We start from the raw sequence: 16,040 nt of genomic DNA, 5'->3' as shown, positions 1-16,040 counted from the left end.
AGGTAAAGGTTGTGAAATAGTTGCTACATTTTTCATGCATTGATAATAAAAACTTGTAAAGTATAGGTTCTTTAAATTAAAGGTCTCAGTTAAGAGCAAAGAAAGTAATACGACATCTTTTCCATAAAGTAATTGCTATGGACAAAGTGCTTTCACATGAAGATTGAATAATTTTTCTGCACAGAATATTTATTCTTTTCATCTCTTCACCATTACCAACAACACAGAAATCCATTAAAAATTAAATGAGATGCTCACTTAAGTTCTAAATTTCAACTGCTTTTTCTCCCCCCCAAGAAGGGCAGCCCAAAACTGAGCTGGCAGTGTTTTGGGATATCCAAAAATATTACTAGTATACTAAATTTGAGTCGACTTCTTAATTCAGCACATAAGAAATACATGTGGAGCATCTTGTGATAGTTTGCAAGATGCTGCTATAAGTTCTAAAGGCAAGGCAGTAGAATTTATATTCTTCAGAGACTGCTCAGAATAACTATTTTATTTTATTTTATTTATTTATTTATTTTTTAATTTATTTTTGAGATGGAATTTTGCTCTTGTCACCCAGGCTGGAGTATAGTGGCACAATCTCAGCTCACTGCAACCTCCACCTCCCAGGTTGAAGCGATTCTCATGCCTTAGCTTCCCTAGTAGCTGGGAATACAGATGGCCACCACCATGCCCAGCTAATTTTTGTATTTTTAGCAGAGACAGGGTTTCACCATGTTGACCAGTCTGGTCTTGAACTCCTGACCTCAAGTGATCTGCCTGCCTTGGCCTCCCAAAGTGCTGGAATTACAGGTGTGAGCAGAATAACATTTTAAGAATCAATTCCTATTCTAAGGAAGCATATAACCTAGAAGTAGATATAAGCTATGCATTCACTTATTTAAAATGTATTAAGATAGGTAACATGCTAAACAAAGGCATAAAAAAATTAAAAAAAAAAAAAAAAAAAAAAAAAAAAAACAGGACTTCCAGATTCTGATCTGGTTTATAGAAATTCTGTAAGTGGTTGGCTTCATCCTAAAAACAAGTAAAAAGCAGAGCATACTGAAAAATCAACAACTTTTCTTAGATCTGTCAGAGAAGTGAGGTCACAGGGCAAACCACTGCCCCCCAAAATGGGAGACAGGCAACTAGGTACAGAGAATCACAACTTACAGAACAGAAAATAAGCAGAAACCTCTGAGAGAACCAGTACTAGGGTAGGAAAATCTAAACTGTAAGTGAAAAATTGCTGGAGATTCAGTGTGAACAAGTGTGACAGCAAGAAAATTCCAAGTGGGCCCAAGTCACGGGGGGACTTCTATAGTTTTATGAATTTTGCCTGTAGGATGCTTACCAGGTTCTTACAGTGAAGATCAGAGGAAAAAAGGGAAAAGTAACCATTTTGAAATATGCCAGAGCATTGTTCTTTTTTTTTTTTTTTAGATGTAGTCTTGCTCTGCCGCCCAGTGTGGACTGCAGTGGCACAATCTTGGGTGACTGCAACCTCCACTTACTGGGTTCAAGCAGTTCTCCTGCCTCGGCCTCCCAAGTAGCTGGGATTACAGGTGTATGCCACCACACCTGGCTGAGTTTTATATTTTTAGTAGAGACGGGGTTTTGCCATGTTGGCCAGGCTGGTCTCAAATTCCCAACCTCAGGTGATCCACCTGCCTCAGCCTCCCAAAGTGCTGGGATTACAGGCGTGAGCCACTGCGACTTGCCCCAGAGCATTCTATTCTTATAACAAGACCTGTCCTCAAAAGAGACTATTTTACCATGCCTAACCTCTCAGGGTTTTTTTTCAGAGCCTAACTGACCTGGGGGAAGGAAAATACTTAACTCCAACTCCCTCTCACAATTGTCACTATGTCCAACCAAAAGGGGTGAGAACAACACTTTACAAGTGCTTCTAAGCTGCAGGGGCACAGGCTCACTAAAAGACTAAAACCTAATCATAGGACTACAGAATACTTCCCTCACCCTCTGCTACACCTACCACTACATTACTAAAGCCACAGTTTGAAAACACAGAGTAAGCATCAGAACCACAGTCAGATATGATGGGGATGTTGGAATTAACAGATCAGGAAATTAAAACAACTATGATTAACATGCTAAAGGCTGGGCATGGTGGCTCGCACCTATAATCCCAGCACTTTGGAAGGCTGAAGTGCGCAGACCACTTGAGGTTAGGAGTTTGAGACCAGCCTGGCCAACATGATGAAACCCCATCTCTACTAAAAATACACAAATTACCCAGGCATGGTGGCAGGCACCTGTAATCCCAGCTACTTGGGAGGCTGAGGCAGGAGAATCACTTGAACCCAGGAGGCAGAGGTTGCAGTGAGCCAAGATCACACCACTGCACTCCAGCCTGGGCGACAGTGAGACTCCATCTCAAAAAAAACAACAACAACAACAAAAAAAACAAGCTAAAGGTTTTCATGGAAAATATAGGCAATATGCAAGAACAGATGAAAAGCAGAAGAGAAATGGAGATTCAAAGACAGAATCAAAAGAAATTCTATAGGTCAAAAGTTCTGTAATAAAAATGTAAAATGCCCTTGATGGACTCATTGGTAGACCGAACACAGCTGAGGAAAGAATCTCTGAGCTTGAGAATATGTCAATAGAAACTTCCAACACTGAAATGCAAAAGAAAAAAAAAAACTGAAAAAACAATATCCAAAACAGTGGGATGACTACAAAAAGTGTAACATACATGTACCAGGAATACCAGAAGGAGAATAAAGGAAAAAAAAGGACAGAAGAAATATTTGAAGCAATAATGACTGAGTATTTTTCCAAATTAGTATCAGATACCATACCACATATCCAAGAAACTCAGAGAAAAACCAAGCAGAATAATGCAAAAAAAAAAAAAAAATCTGACACATAGGCATATCATGTTCAAAAAGAAAGGCATATCACGTTCATAAAAAAAAAATCTTGATAGATGCCAGAGGAAAAAACATCTTGCCTATAGAAAAGCAAAGATAAGAATTATACCTAACTTCTCAGAAACAATGCAATCAAGAAGACAGTGGAATGAATTGTTTAAGAGTTTGAGAGGAAGAAAATCACCAATCTAGAGTTCTGTGCCCTGTGGAATTATTCTTCAAAAGTCAAGATGAAATAAAGTCTCTATCAGACAAACAAAAATTGCGGAAAATTGTTGTCAGTAGGTCTGGCTGGTAAGAAATGGTAAAAGAAGTTGAAGAGAGAAAAGGAAAATTATACAGGTCAGAAACTTGGATCTACATAAAGAAAGAAAGTGTATTAGAGAATGAATAAATGAAGGTATTTCATTTTATAAAATTAGAACTTCTATTTTTCTTGCTCTTAATTGATTTAACAGATAACAGTTTTTTTCAAAAAAATTTCATCAATATATTCAATCATAAATATGATAATGTGTATACCTAGGTATATACATATATGTAAGTGAACTAAATAATAGCTACAATACAAGAGACTGGAAGGTGGAACTGGGAGTGTTTTATTATTAAAAGGTACTTGCACTACACTTGAAATTATTTAGTATTATTTGAAAATGGACTTAGATTAGCTGTAAATGTAAATTGCAAACTCTAGGGGCAACCACTAAAAGTTTTTTTAAAGAAGATTTACTATGCTAAGAAAGTAGACATGAAGTTCTTTCCCATGCCTATGTCCTGAATGGTATTACCTAGGTTTTCTTCTAGGGTTTTTATGGTATTAGGTCTAACATTTAAGTCTCTAATCCATCTTGAATTAATTTTCGTATAAGGAGTAAGGAAAGGATCCAGTTTCAGCTTTCTACTTATGGCTTGCCAATTTTCCCAGCACCATTTATTAAATAGGGAATCTTTTCCCCATTTCTTGTTTTTCTCAGGTTTATCAAAGATTAGATGGCTGTAGATGTGTGGTGTTATTTCTGAGGACTCTGTTCTGTTCCATTGGTCTATATCTCTGTTTTGGTACCAGCACCATGCTGTTTTGGTTACTGTAGCCTTGTAGTATAGTTTGAAGTCAGGTAGTGTGATGCCTCCAGCTTTGTTCTTTTGACTTAGGATTGTCTTGGCAATGCGGGCTCTTTTTTGGTTCCATATGAACTTTAAAGCAGTTTTTTCCAATTCTGTGAAGAAAATCATTGGTAGCTTAATGGGGATGGCATTGAATCTATAAATTACCTTGGGCAGTATGGCCATTTTCACAATATGACCCAGCCATCCCATTACTGGGTATATACCCAAAGGATTATAAATCATGCTGCTATAAAGACACATGCACACGTACGTTCATTGCGGCACTATTCACAATAGCAAAGACTTGGAATCAACCCAAATGTCCATCAGTGACAGACTGGATTAAGAAAATGTGGCACATATACACCATGGAATACTATGCAGCCATAAAAAAGGATGAGTTTGTGTCCTTTGTAGGGACATGGATGCAGCTGGAAACCATCATTCTCAGCAAACTATCACAAGAACAGAAAACCAAACATTGCATGTTCTCACTCATAGGTGGGAACTGAACAATGAGATCCCTTGGACTCAGGAAGGGGAACATCACACACTGGGGCCTATTATGGGGAGGGCGGAGCGGGGAGGGATTGCATTGGGAGTTATACCTGATGTAAATGATGAGTTGATGGGTGCTGACAAGTTGATAGGTGCAGCACACCAACATGGCACAAGTATATATATGTAACAAACCTGCACATTGTGCACATGTACCCTAGAACTTAAAGTATATTAAAAAAAAAAAAAAAGAAAGAAAGTGGAAACATATAAAATGCTCAGTTAAAACCACAATGGAAAGAAAAAGAGTAGACAATAAAAATATGAACAAAGAACAAATAATGTAACAGACAGAAAACAGTAATAAATATGGTAGATGTTTATCTAACTATATCAATAATCACTTAAAATATCAATAGTCCAAGTATTCCAATTAAAAGACAAAGATTGTCAGAGTGGATCAAAAAACAAGTCTGAACTATTTGTTGTCTACAAGAAACCCACTTTAAATTTAAAACAACATACAAACTAAAAGTAAGGGGACGAAGAAAGTTAAGTAATTTTAACACCAACCAAAAGAGACATGGGGAGACTATATTTCTTTCAGAGAGAACAGACATCAGAGCAAGGAAATAATGAGGGGCATTATACAAAGATAAATGGGTCACTCTCCAAAAGACATACCAATTTTTCATGTGTATGTTTCTAGCAACAAGTATCAAAAGACACGAAGCAAAAGTTGGTAAAACTGTAACAAGAAATAGAATATTTACTACTAGAGTTGGAGACTTCAGTGTCCCTCTACAAAGAATGGACAGATCCAGCAGGTGGAAAATCAGTAAGGACATAGTTGAATTCAACAGCACCATCAATCAACTGGACATAATGGATGTCTATAGACTACCTCATTCAAAAATAGTAGAATACACAGTCTTCCAAAGCTTACACGGAACATTCACCAAGATAGATCACATTCTAGGCCATAAATCACACCTTAACAAATTTTATAAAAATTAAAATTATACAATATGTGTTCTCAGACCACAATGGAATTAAACTAGAAATCAATAACAGAAAGATAGCTAGAGAATTTTTTAAAATGGTGATTAAACAACACACTTCTAAGTAACACATGGGTCAAAAGAGAAATATCAAGAGAAATTTAAAAATATTTCAAACTAAATTAACATGAAAATACAACTCATGAATATTTGTGAGATACAGACAAAGCAGTGCTTAGAGGGAAATTTACATCATTGAATGTATAAGAATGCAAAGGGATCTTAAATCAATAATATAAACTTCCACCTTGGATAACTAGCAAAAGATCAAATTAAATCAAATATAAGCATAATAAAAAAACATTAAATTGAAATCACGAAATCAACAGAGAAAATCAATAAAACAAAAAGTTGATTCATCAAAAACATGAAAAATACAGATATCTCTAGCTTGGCTAACAATAAGAAAAAAAAAAGATGTGACACAAATTGCTAATATCAATAAAATGAAAAAGGGGACATCACAACAGATCCCTTGAACATTAAAAGGATAATAAAAGAATACTATGAATAACTCTATGTCAACAAATTTGATAACCTAAATGACATAGACTAATTCCTTGAAAGACAATCTGCTAAAACTCACATGAGAAAAAATAGGTAATCTGAATAGTCCTATATCTATTTTAAAATAATTAATGACCTTCCAAAACAGAAAGCACCAGGTCCAGATGGGTTCACTGGTGAATTCCACAAAAATATTTAAAGTAGAAATTTTACCAATTATCTGCAATCCCTTCTCAAATGTAAAAGCAGAGGAAATACTTCCTAACTCATTCTATGAGGACAGCATTGCCTCAAAACCATAAGCAGATAAAGATGTCACAAAAAAACTACACACCAATATTTTTTCATGAACACCAATGCAAAAATTCTCGAAAAGTATTAGCAAATTGAATTCAACAGGTATACAAATAATTATATACCACAACCAAATGCGATTAATCCCAGGCATACAAGGTTGATTCAGCATTCAAAAATCAATTAATGTACTTCTCATCAACAGGCTAAAGAAAAATAAAGTGCTCAAACCAATAGATGTAGAAAAGCATTTCACAAAATTTAACACTCATTCCTGATTATTTTGTAAAAAATCAGCCAATTAAAAATAGAAGGAGACTTCTTCAACTTTAGAAAGAAAACGTCTATGAAAACCCTACAGCTAAAATCATACTTAATAAGAAACTTGAAGTTTTCCCACTAAGATCAAGAACAAGACCAAGATATCCCCTCTCACCACTACTTTAACATCATATTGGAAGTCCTAGCTAATGAAATAAGAAAAGTAGATAAAAGATACACAGATTGGGAAGGAAGAAATAAAACTAAGTTCAGATGATGATCATCTATGTAGAGAATTTAAAACAGTTGACAAAAAATCCTTGAAACTATCAATAATTGATTATAGCAAAGTTGAAAGATATAAGGCTAATACGCAAAAAATCAATCATTTTCCTATATAACAGCAATGAAAAATTGGTATTTGAAATTAAAATCACAGTATCATTTACAGTGGCATTCCTCAAAAATGAAATACTTGAACAAAATATAACAAAATAACAAAATATGTAAAAAAGACTATATGAGGAAAACTAAATTCTGATAAAAGAAATCAAATAATCAAATAAATGGAGAAATATTTCTTGATGATGGATAGGAAGCTTCAACATTGTCAAGATGTCAGTCCTTCCCAAATCCATTTATAGATTCAAGCTAATCACAATCAAAATCCCAGCCAGTTATTTTGCATACATTGGCAAACTGATTCTTAAGTACATAAAGAGAGACAAAAGACCCAGAATAGCCAACACAGTATCAAAAGAGAAGAAAAAAATCAGATAACTGAAACTACTCAAGTTTTATAGTTCAATTAAAAGATTGAGGCAGCACAACACAAATACCTTCAGTTTCCCAACTCTGTGCTCAAAGATTCTCTTTAACTCCACTTATCTCCTTTCCTCCTATCTTGGAGAAGATAGTTTTCTCCTCAGTGCAGAGGCAAATGCCTCCATATTGCATTTGCTATGACCATTCCCCACAGCCCAGTGCTCTTGCTTTCTACTTCCTACCACCAACACTGGTGTTCTACATAGCTTCTTATTTCAGTAACCACCCATTCCCCATCCTTTTGCAACTAGTCTTTTACCATCACTCCTTTTTTACCTAATGGCTGTATTTTTCATTTTTCTTCCTTTTGTTTTTTGTTTTGAGACAGTGTCTCATTCTGTCATCCAGGCTGTAGTGGTGCCATCACAGCTCACTGCAGCCTTAATCTCCTGGGCTCAAGTGATCCTCCTGCCTCAGTCTCCTAAGTAGCTGGGCCTACAGGCACATACCACCACACCCATCTAATTTTTGTAATTTTTGTGGAGACAGCATTTTGCCATGTTGCCCAGGCTTGTCTAGAACTCCTGGGCTCAAGTGATCCTCCCACTCTGTCCTCTCTAAGTGCTCGATTACAAGCATGAGCCACCACACCCGGCCCTAATGGCCTTCTTAAACAAGGGCTTTCATGCTTGGGCAAGAATGCATCAGCACGGTCTGGAAGTTGTGCTGAAACTCAGACCCCTGCTCACATCCTCAGAATTTTTAATTCTTTGTTGGGGCCCAAGAATGAACATTTCTCATAAGTTCTTACGTGGTACAGATGATGCTGGTCCAAGGACCACCCTTTGAGAAGCCCTGCTCTTGAAGATGACCAAAGACCACTAAAAAAAGAAAACAAACTGTTTTCCCTATCCTACTCACAATACTTCTGACACCAACAATGTGGGTTTTCGACACCAAGCAATGCTAACAACTGTCTGTTATTAGCATAGACCCCACAGGATAAGGGCTCATTCCCTTAAGACTGCCTCCCAACACACTTCAAATGCCAATGGCAAGCCCAGATTGTCACCTGTGCTTCTGACGTAAATTGCACATATCCATGAACTATTTAGGTTTGCTAATTTGCTAGAATGGCTCACAGAACTCAGGGAAACAGTTTACTTACTAGGTTACCAGTTTATTATAAATGGATACCACTCAAGAACAGCCAGATGGGAGAGACGCATAGCAAAAGGTATGTGGGAAGGGGAGCAGAGCTTCTGTGCTCTCTCTGGAATACCACCTTCTGAGCACCTCAATGTCTTCACCAGCCTGGAGGCTCTCCAAAAAAAACTTCCAGTTAAGGCTTATCAGGTGACTTCATTACATAGGCATGGTTGATTAAATCACTGGCCATTGTTGATTGTACACAATTTTCAGCCACTCATCCCTCCTTGGAGGTCAAGGGGTGAAGCTGAAAGTTTCAACCCACCCTCCTGGCAACCAGCACTTCCCCACTCCTGTCTTTAGGGAATTCCCAAAAGCCACCTCATAAATAGAAACTGGGGCATAGTTGATAGAGGCTTGTTATGAATAACAAAGGATGTTATTCACTTTTATTGCTCTAGAGCTATTTCAGGAACTAGGGGGCGGGAAACATATAACAAAAGATGCTCCTGTAGCTCTTATCACTTAGGAAAATGCAAGGGTTTTAGCTCTATACCAGTAACCAAATAGCACCTAATAGCAAAATCTACCTGGATCATCTGAGTTTTCAACTGTATTGCTTTAGCTCTCAAAATCCAAAATTGGAGGTTGGGCACAGTGCCTCATGCCTGTAAATCCTAGCACTTTGGTAGGATGAGGCAGGAGGATTACTTGAGGCCAGGAGTTTGAGACCAGCCTGGGCAACATAGTGAGATCCTGTCTCTATATTTATATAGATTAAAAAAAAAAAAAAAATCCATAGTCTCTTATCTATCTTGCTCCAATCTTGTCTCCCATTGCTTCCTTTGGCATCCCCCAACCTGATTGAACCAGTCACTGTTTTCTGTGCATGCCCCTTGCCTCATGTTATGCCTTTTGCCTGGAGCACACTTTCCCACCCACTGAGACAGCCAAATGCCTAGGCAGATTTTAAAAAGGGTCCCAGAGAATCTCTAACCGACCCCATAAGTGTTTATATCAGATGCTTTTGCGCAGATGAGGGAACCTGCCCAGGGCTTGTCTGGGCGTGTGGACTGGAGTCTCACAAGCACACCGAGGGGAAGTGGGTGGAGCCATGGGGAATTCGCAACTTATGCAGGGGAGAGGCTGATCTCTTCAGTTCCGGTGTAGTGGCCTGGGATTCGATCTGTGAGCAAGACTCCATCTCGATTTGCTGAGTTTTTTTTTCTTTTTTTCCTTTTCGCCCAATAAAATCCTACTCTATTCATGCTTCAATGTATCTGTGTGCCTATATTTTCCTGATCACGTGAAAAGAACCCGGGTTTTTAGTTGAACTAAGGAGCAAAATTCTGCAACACCATCTTTACTTGTTCAAAAACACAGCTCAATTCTCAAAGCTTCATTCTAAATGCCACTTCCTGTATAAAACCTTCCCTTAATAGCCTAACTCTCCGCCAACTGATACTAACTGCTTCCTCCTCTGAATTCCCATAGCATTTACCTGGATATCTCTTATTCAAGGGCATTTCAAGGATTTTGGGGGCCCAAGCCTTGTAAATTTGGAGGGAGGGCTCTTTTCAATAATAAAGATTATAGAATTATAAATACAAAATTAGATACAGGGCCTTCGAAGTTGGCTCAGGCAAAGGAAGGTCTGTGAAACTTAAGCTTTGTTATTGTCACAATAAATCTGCCTCAGGTTTCAGTGGATCTTACATTTCCCCTTTTAGATTATCATCTCCTGGGACAGAAACTTTCTTCACCTGCCCCATGTTTTCTGTTCTTCCACCTTCTTTAAAGAGGAGCAATGGTATCTGGTGAAAAAGCACGTTGAACTCAGACAGATTTGGGTTTAAGATCCCTGCTTCTTTACTCACTTAATTGAACCGCAGTTTCCTCCATTGTGGAAAATAAAAGCAATCATATCTGCCTTTAGGGTTATAATGAGATCAAATGTAACAGCAAATAAAAGTGTTTAAACAGTGCTTAGGAAATGATAAGCTCTCAATAAATATTAGAGTCCCTCTTTGGATGTGCCAAACAAAAATTACAGGAAGTCATTGTTTTAGATTAAGCTCTCTCACGAGGCCTCAACAGACCAGACTAAAAGTAAAAATGGAATCACCCATGTTCACCAAAGCAAAACTGAGTTGTTATCTGGCCTTTCAAGAAATCAAGAAAGAAGACAGCCTGATTTCCCAAACAGGTCAGTTTCAAACTTCAATCTTAAAGTTCCCTCTGTTTTAATTATTAATGCAATGTTAACCAATCAGTGACTTTCCTATTATTCTGTCTCCTTGTCCCCACCTTTCAATAAAAGTAACTTTGAAATGACCAATTCTCTTTTTGTTCTTTGTTTCTGCTTCGTTTGGCCCTTTTTTTGGGTCTATAAAGTCAAGCTCCTTTGCTCAACTTACTGGAACCCTTATTCCAATTTGTGAAATGAAGCATTGCCCAAATCTAGAGTAGAAAATAAAGCTGACTGAGATCTTTAAACTAAATTTGTTGTCATTTTGTCTTTTGACAAATGGCACAATCCATAGCCTTATGCAAGTGATTTTCAATTCCCCCAAAGTACCTAGACAGTGCCTTGCAGTGAATAGTTACTGAACACACATGGCCTATTTTGTTTATACAGGTTCAGAGAAAATGAAATACCTGAGCATATTACTTCTTTCTCATTTTGTTACATCTCAAATTACTAATCTCACATCAGGGAAACTTCCTATATTAATGAGGACTCCACAAATTCTATTACTTTACTAGGGCCTGCTTGAATTTAATTTAGTGGACAAATGAGCATTAGCAAATCAAAGGGGTGGCAGGATGTCAGGAGGAGAGAAGTCAATTTATTAGGCTTTCTACCAGGTTTAAACCAACCTATTCTTGCTATTGTTTATAATAATGATATCACTTTTGGCATTCATCTTGGTGACCCCAGGAAAAAACACTTTCAGCTACCTATGGTATTCTAAAAGTTCTAAAATCCATGGGCAAAATCAAACTCATATATTCTGAAACTCATGAGCAAAACTGTTTCTATGGCAGTGTTAGTAATGGTGGCCTAACATCTTTACTAACTGTATTTCTCTATATATTTTTGTATCTGTGTTTGCAATTAACCACAGAGAGATAAAGTTTTAAAATTCAGTTTTCAATTCAGTTTTCAGCTCCCTTTTATTTTATCTAAGTAAAAAAAGAAAATCAAACAAAATATATAATACCCTTGCCTAAATTTATAGAGCAGTCCAGAATTAGGGATTTGAAGACAATTAAGAACTATATTTATGGAGCCTGAAATACATGGATAATGATCATCCCTGTCTCCAAGAATCAATTCCAGAAATTAGTATATATTAAGTTCCTTCTATGTGTTCAGCCCAGTGCTAGGATCCATAAGAAGGATTTCAAAATAATGCCAATTACTCATGCTTAATAAATATAGTAAATAACAAGGAAAAATAATCTATATCTCAATTAAAACTTCAAAGAAAAACAAAACAAACTGAAAAAAGCTAGAAAAAAGTATCACTTGTTTGGCAGAACAGAACTTAGATAAAATTTAAGACAATAGATGGAGTCAGCAATAAGATATTATTGAAAGGTATTTTCAAGACGGAAAATCTAAAACATGTTATACTTTTGATTTATTTAATGGCTTCTTTAGTTATTAACCTAGCAATTAATTAGATATTCTGCAAGAACAATCACATTTAAAATAAACCCATTATATAGATTCAGGACTCTGCAAATTAAATTTCATATTAAAAATAATGATTCCATATAATAAAACATGTATGTTCAACATTGATTCTACTCTACAATAATAATGTTACAAATAGATTCTACTAACACATTGCTTCAGGCTACTGGGATTCACTTACTGAACACAAGTCTAACAAAGCAAGCAGTGTTCAAATCTCACCCTCTGGCCAGGACTTATTGAGAAGGAAATGTTCTCTAATATGGGATTTCCACCTTCTGTGTATTTTGCTGTGAGATCTTTGATGGTCATTTGGCCCCCCGAGGGCCAGATGTCATCTTTCTTCACGTGTGAATTCTCAATAATCATAACTTTCAAGAGTTGGCCATTCTTGTATGGTTTGGTTGACCTGGTAGGTTTACCTTCTTCTGTTGGCATGTCAATGAACTTAAAGACTCGGCTCACGGATCGCATCTGAAATAAAAATAACAACATTTTTGTTTTTAAGAATGGCAGACAATTTCATAATTAGTTTGATGTTTCCTAAAAAATAACTTGTAAAATGCAACATTTGCTACTTGTCACTTGGTTATTTGTCGGGCTTTTCAATGAACTAACAGGAAATAATTGGATATAATTAAAAGCTTAACCGAAGAGAAATAACCAGGACTTATATAAATGGGCTCTGTATAGGCCTGTTTATTTTTGTGATCACCTAATTCTCAGTTATGTAAGCTACACATAAATAGCCAAACTATTCTCAAGGGAATAGATGACGTCAAAGAGAAAATTTATTTCCACTATGAGCAGCACTGCACAATGCTGTATAACCGGTATGTTACAATAAAATGTACCACACCTCAAAATCACTACTGAAGATTCTTCTCTTTCTCTCGAACTACCTTAGTAACTAACTATAATTTTATGTGTCAACCAGGTGGTTAAGTGAACTCTTGATGATTAGACAATTTTAAACAACTTCGCTATAATCTTCAAACAATTTAAGTAATTGGCAAATATCTGCAGTTAAATAATTACACTTTTAATCTAAATTACTTAATTACTCATTTTTAGTGCTAAGGAAAATGTAATTGCATATAAGGGTTATATTTGAAGTTAAATATTTATCTGCTTTATAAATCTATTTATGTAACATTTAATAAAGTTTATCTTTAATGCATTCAGAAATAAAATGACTCAATTTTTAAAGGTGTTCCATTTTAAAAAAAAACATACTTCTTTGAATAATTATGACTTATTGGAATTTGGAATATGATTTTTAAAACAACATGGCATACAATAAGTACCCAATAAATATTTGAACAATAAATGAATAAAGGAATGAATATACTAGTGAGTAAATAAATATAAATGAATAAAAGAATGAATTTGAAGACTTTGAATTCACTCAACTTCTATTTTTAAAAGATATCATCTTTGACCCTGTGACTCAATCCTTCCCAGGTATTAGTAGCTGATTAGACACAATTTTACTCTTATTTTTAGTCTTACTAGTAATTATTGATGCTGGCTTTATTCAGTCAAAAGTTTAATGAGCTTTCCTTTACAATATTAACATATCATCTCATTTATACCAAATGTTTAGACTTTAAAAATTATTCTTTTTGGGAAAAAATGTGTGCAAAAGTGCATTTGCTTCTATTATTTCTATTTTTCATTATCAAAAGCTGAAATGGGAAAAACTCTTCATCTTTAATATGGAATGATTAGTGGATAAAGCAGAGGAGTTTAGACAGATCCTTAATTGAACATTAAAATTCCATCTTAGCAACTTTAACTGTATTGCCTGTTTTCACATGCCATTGATCAAGCCTGCACTGTTTGGGAAGTTCTTTTTTCATTCTAGTGATTCTGGGCTTCAGTTTCCTTCATCTTGAAAATATCTTCAATTGCTGTTCAGCAATTATTCAAGATTCAAGAAAATAATCCTCTGAAGTCAAGCCCACTATTAATGGAAGTGAGAAGGACCCAAAGCCCACACTCTAAATAATAGTAGAGGAAGTAAAAGGCATATAGTCATGATTGTTCCACAGGTAATATTTTAAATTCTGATTTATGAGCTACTTTTACGAGTAGCTAAGTCTTAACTCAGTCATTCTTGATTAACTTTGAATTAAAATACACTCTTACACTGTCATTAATTGTCATAGAGAGCTGCTAGTTTATAATAAGGTCTGGGAGATAAATCAAAATTACAACTACTATTGAGATGAAACCGCCAGAGATACAGTTACAATGCATTTAAAATATCTCATTGTATTTATCCTGCATAAGAATAGTATCCCTCTCTTGAAATAATTGAAGGGTATACACGAATGTAGATTAACTGTATAAAGTTGAGACTTGATGTTTTTGCACGTTAATTCTACACACAGTTCTAAACTTATTTTTTATTAAGCAAAATAGGAAAGACACTATATAACAAAAATCCTTCACATTTCAATACTTCCAATCAATAAAACATTTAACTGTAGCTATTAAATGACTCAAAATTACACATAGTATTATTAGAAAATAAGGACTTTCAAAACCACTATTTTGGCTGCACTGGAATGTAACATACAATGTTTTCTGTTTAGGACTTGTGTTTGAGCATTGCAAATTACATTCTGCATTAGTGAAGCTCATAGAGGGTGAATCCACAACTTCTAATGTGAAATGTGACAAATGGAATGTATCAATCAAATTTAGAAAATGTAACTTTCCAACTCATTGTCTTTCTTACAGTCTAGCTGCTTAATGTGGCTCTAAGACAGACTATTATAGCTCCCCACAGCATGGACAAATATGCCTAGCCAAGAACACGTGATTTAATCTTAAGACGGGGCACTCATTCACAGCATATGATCAGATAGTCATTCAATTCAGTGGGTGAGAACATTTTCTGACAGGAAGAAAAAGTGGCTTGTGCAAACACTTTCACCATGGTCAGTTGTGCAGCCACTGAGATGCCATCACTGAATAGATGTGGACAGATAACATTATGAATTACTAACCAATTCCTTGTAGTCGCGGACTTTCCAGCTTGACTATTCTACCTCCAGTATCTCTGGAAGGAGAGGCCACATCAGAACCAGAGCACAACAAATCAATTCTGGTCATTTAAGTTTCAAAAACTGGCTTTTGAAACTCAAGTCAGATATTGATCATTTGAAAATTTTGAGCCATGTGAATATTGGCCTTTAAGTGCCAAAAGCCAAAGCCTAAGGACTCAAAACATAGTGTTCATGCAAAAACAGTAGCCATAGACAAAATTATGATGGATTAGAAGCAGTCACGCTCCTCACTCCATAAGTGGGGATAACAAAAGGGTTTAGATACCAGGTCCTCTAAGAAAAGTTCTGCCTTGCAACCAAATCCTGGCTTTATCCTCAAGTAGATATGGGGAATTTTAGAACAAAGGAGGCCTGTGCCTGAATTCCAAGGCAAAGCCCAGGAAATACTTGTGCCATAGTGTGCCTTGCATGACGTGGCAGCAGTAGAGTGAACTTGGTTGCTTGGAATGTCTACGCACAGATGATTTGATATAGCTTCAGATTTGAATCTTTTGACCCCTCACGGGCAGCAAGGGAGAGCTCACAGTGAGAACAAGAAGGACAAAGACTCCATCTACCTGGACCATGCCCCTCTAGGTCACACAGGAACATCTGTGCCTCAGAGACAGCACGGACAAAAGATGATATAGGGCAACACACTCCTTAATCCCTAATATCATGGCATTCTGTAAACTCTACTTAGAACCCAGCAATATCTCTGAATTCAATGATATTGTTTCTTTCACTC

General features: G+C 36.2%; 1 protein-coding gene across 1 annotated transcript in view; it reads right to left on the bottom strand.

The window, feature by feature from the left end:
• The window catches only part of CFTR (CF transmembrane conductance regulator), a 177,245-nt gene that overhangs the window by 29,898 nt on the left and 131,307 nt on the right, over positions 1 to 16,040 (bottom strand). The window contains exon 22 of the mRNA XM_023228189.2: positions 12,459 to 12,710. Within this exon, the coding sequence (XP_023083957.1) occupies positions 12,459 to 12,710 (252 nt within the window). The remainder of the gene's footprint in view (positions 1 to 12,458; positions 12,711 to 16,040) is intronic.

The sequence above is a fragment of the Piliocolobus tephrosceles genome, chromosome 8 (assembly GCF_002776525.5).
Source record: "Piliocolobus tephrosceles isolate RC106 chromosome 8, ASM277652v3, whole genome shotgun sequence".
NCBI lineage: Eukaryota > Metazoa > Chordata > Mammalia > Primates > Cercopithecidae > Piliocolobus > Piliocolobus tephrosceles.
The sequence above is the reverse complement of the archived record's forward strand: the minus strand, read 5'-3'. Positions and strand labels throughout refer to the sequence as shown.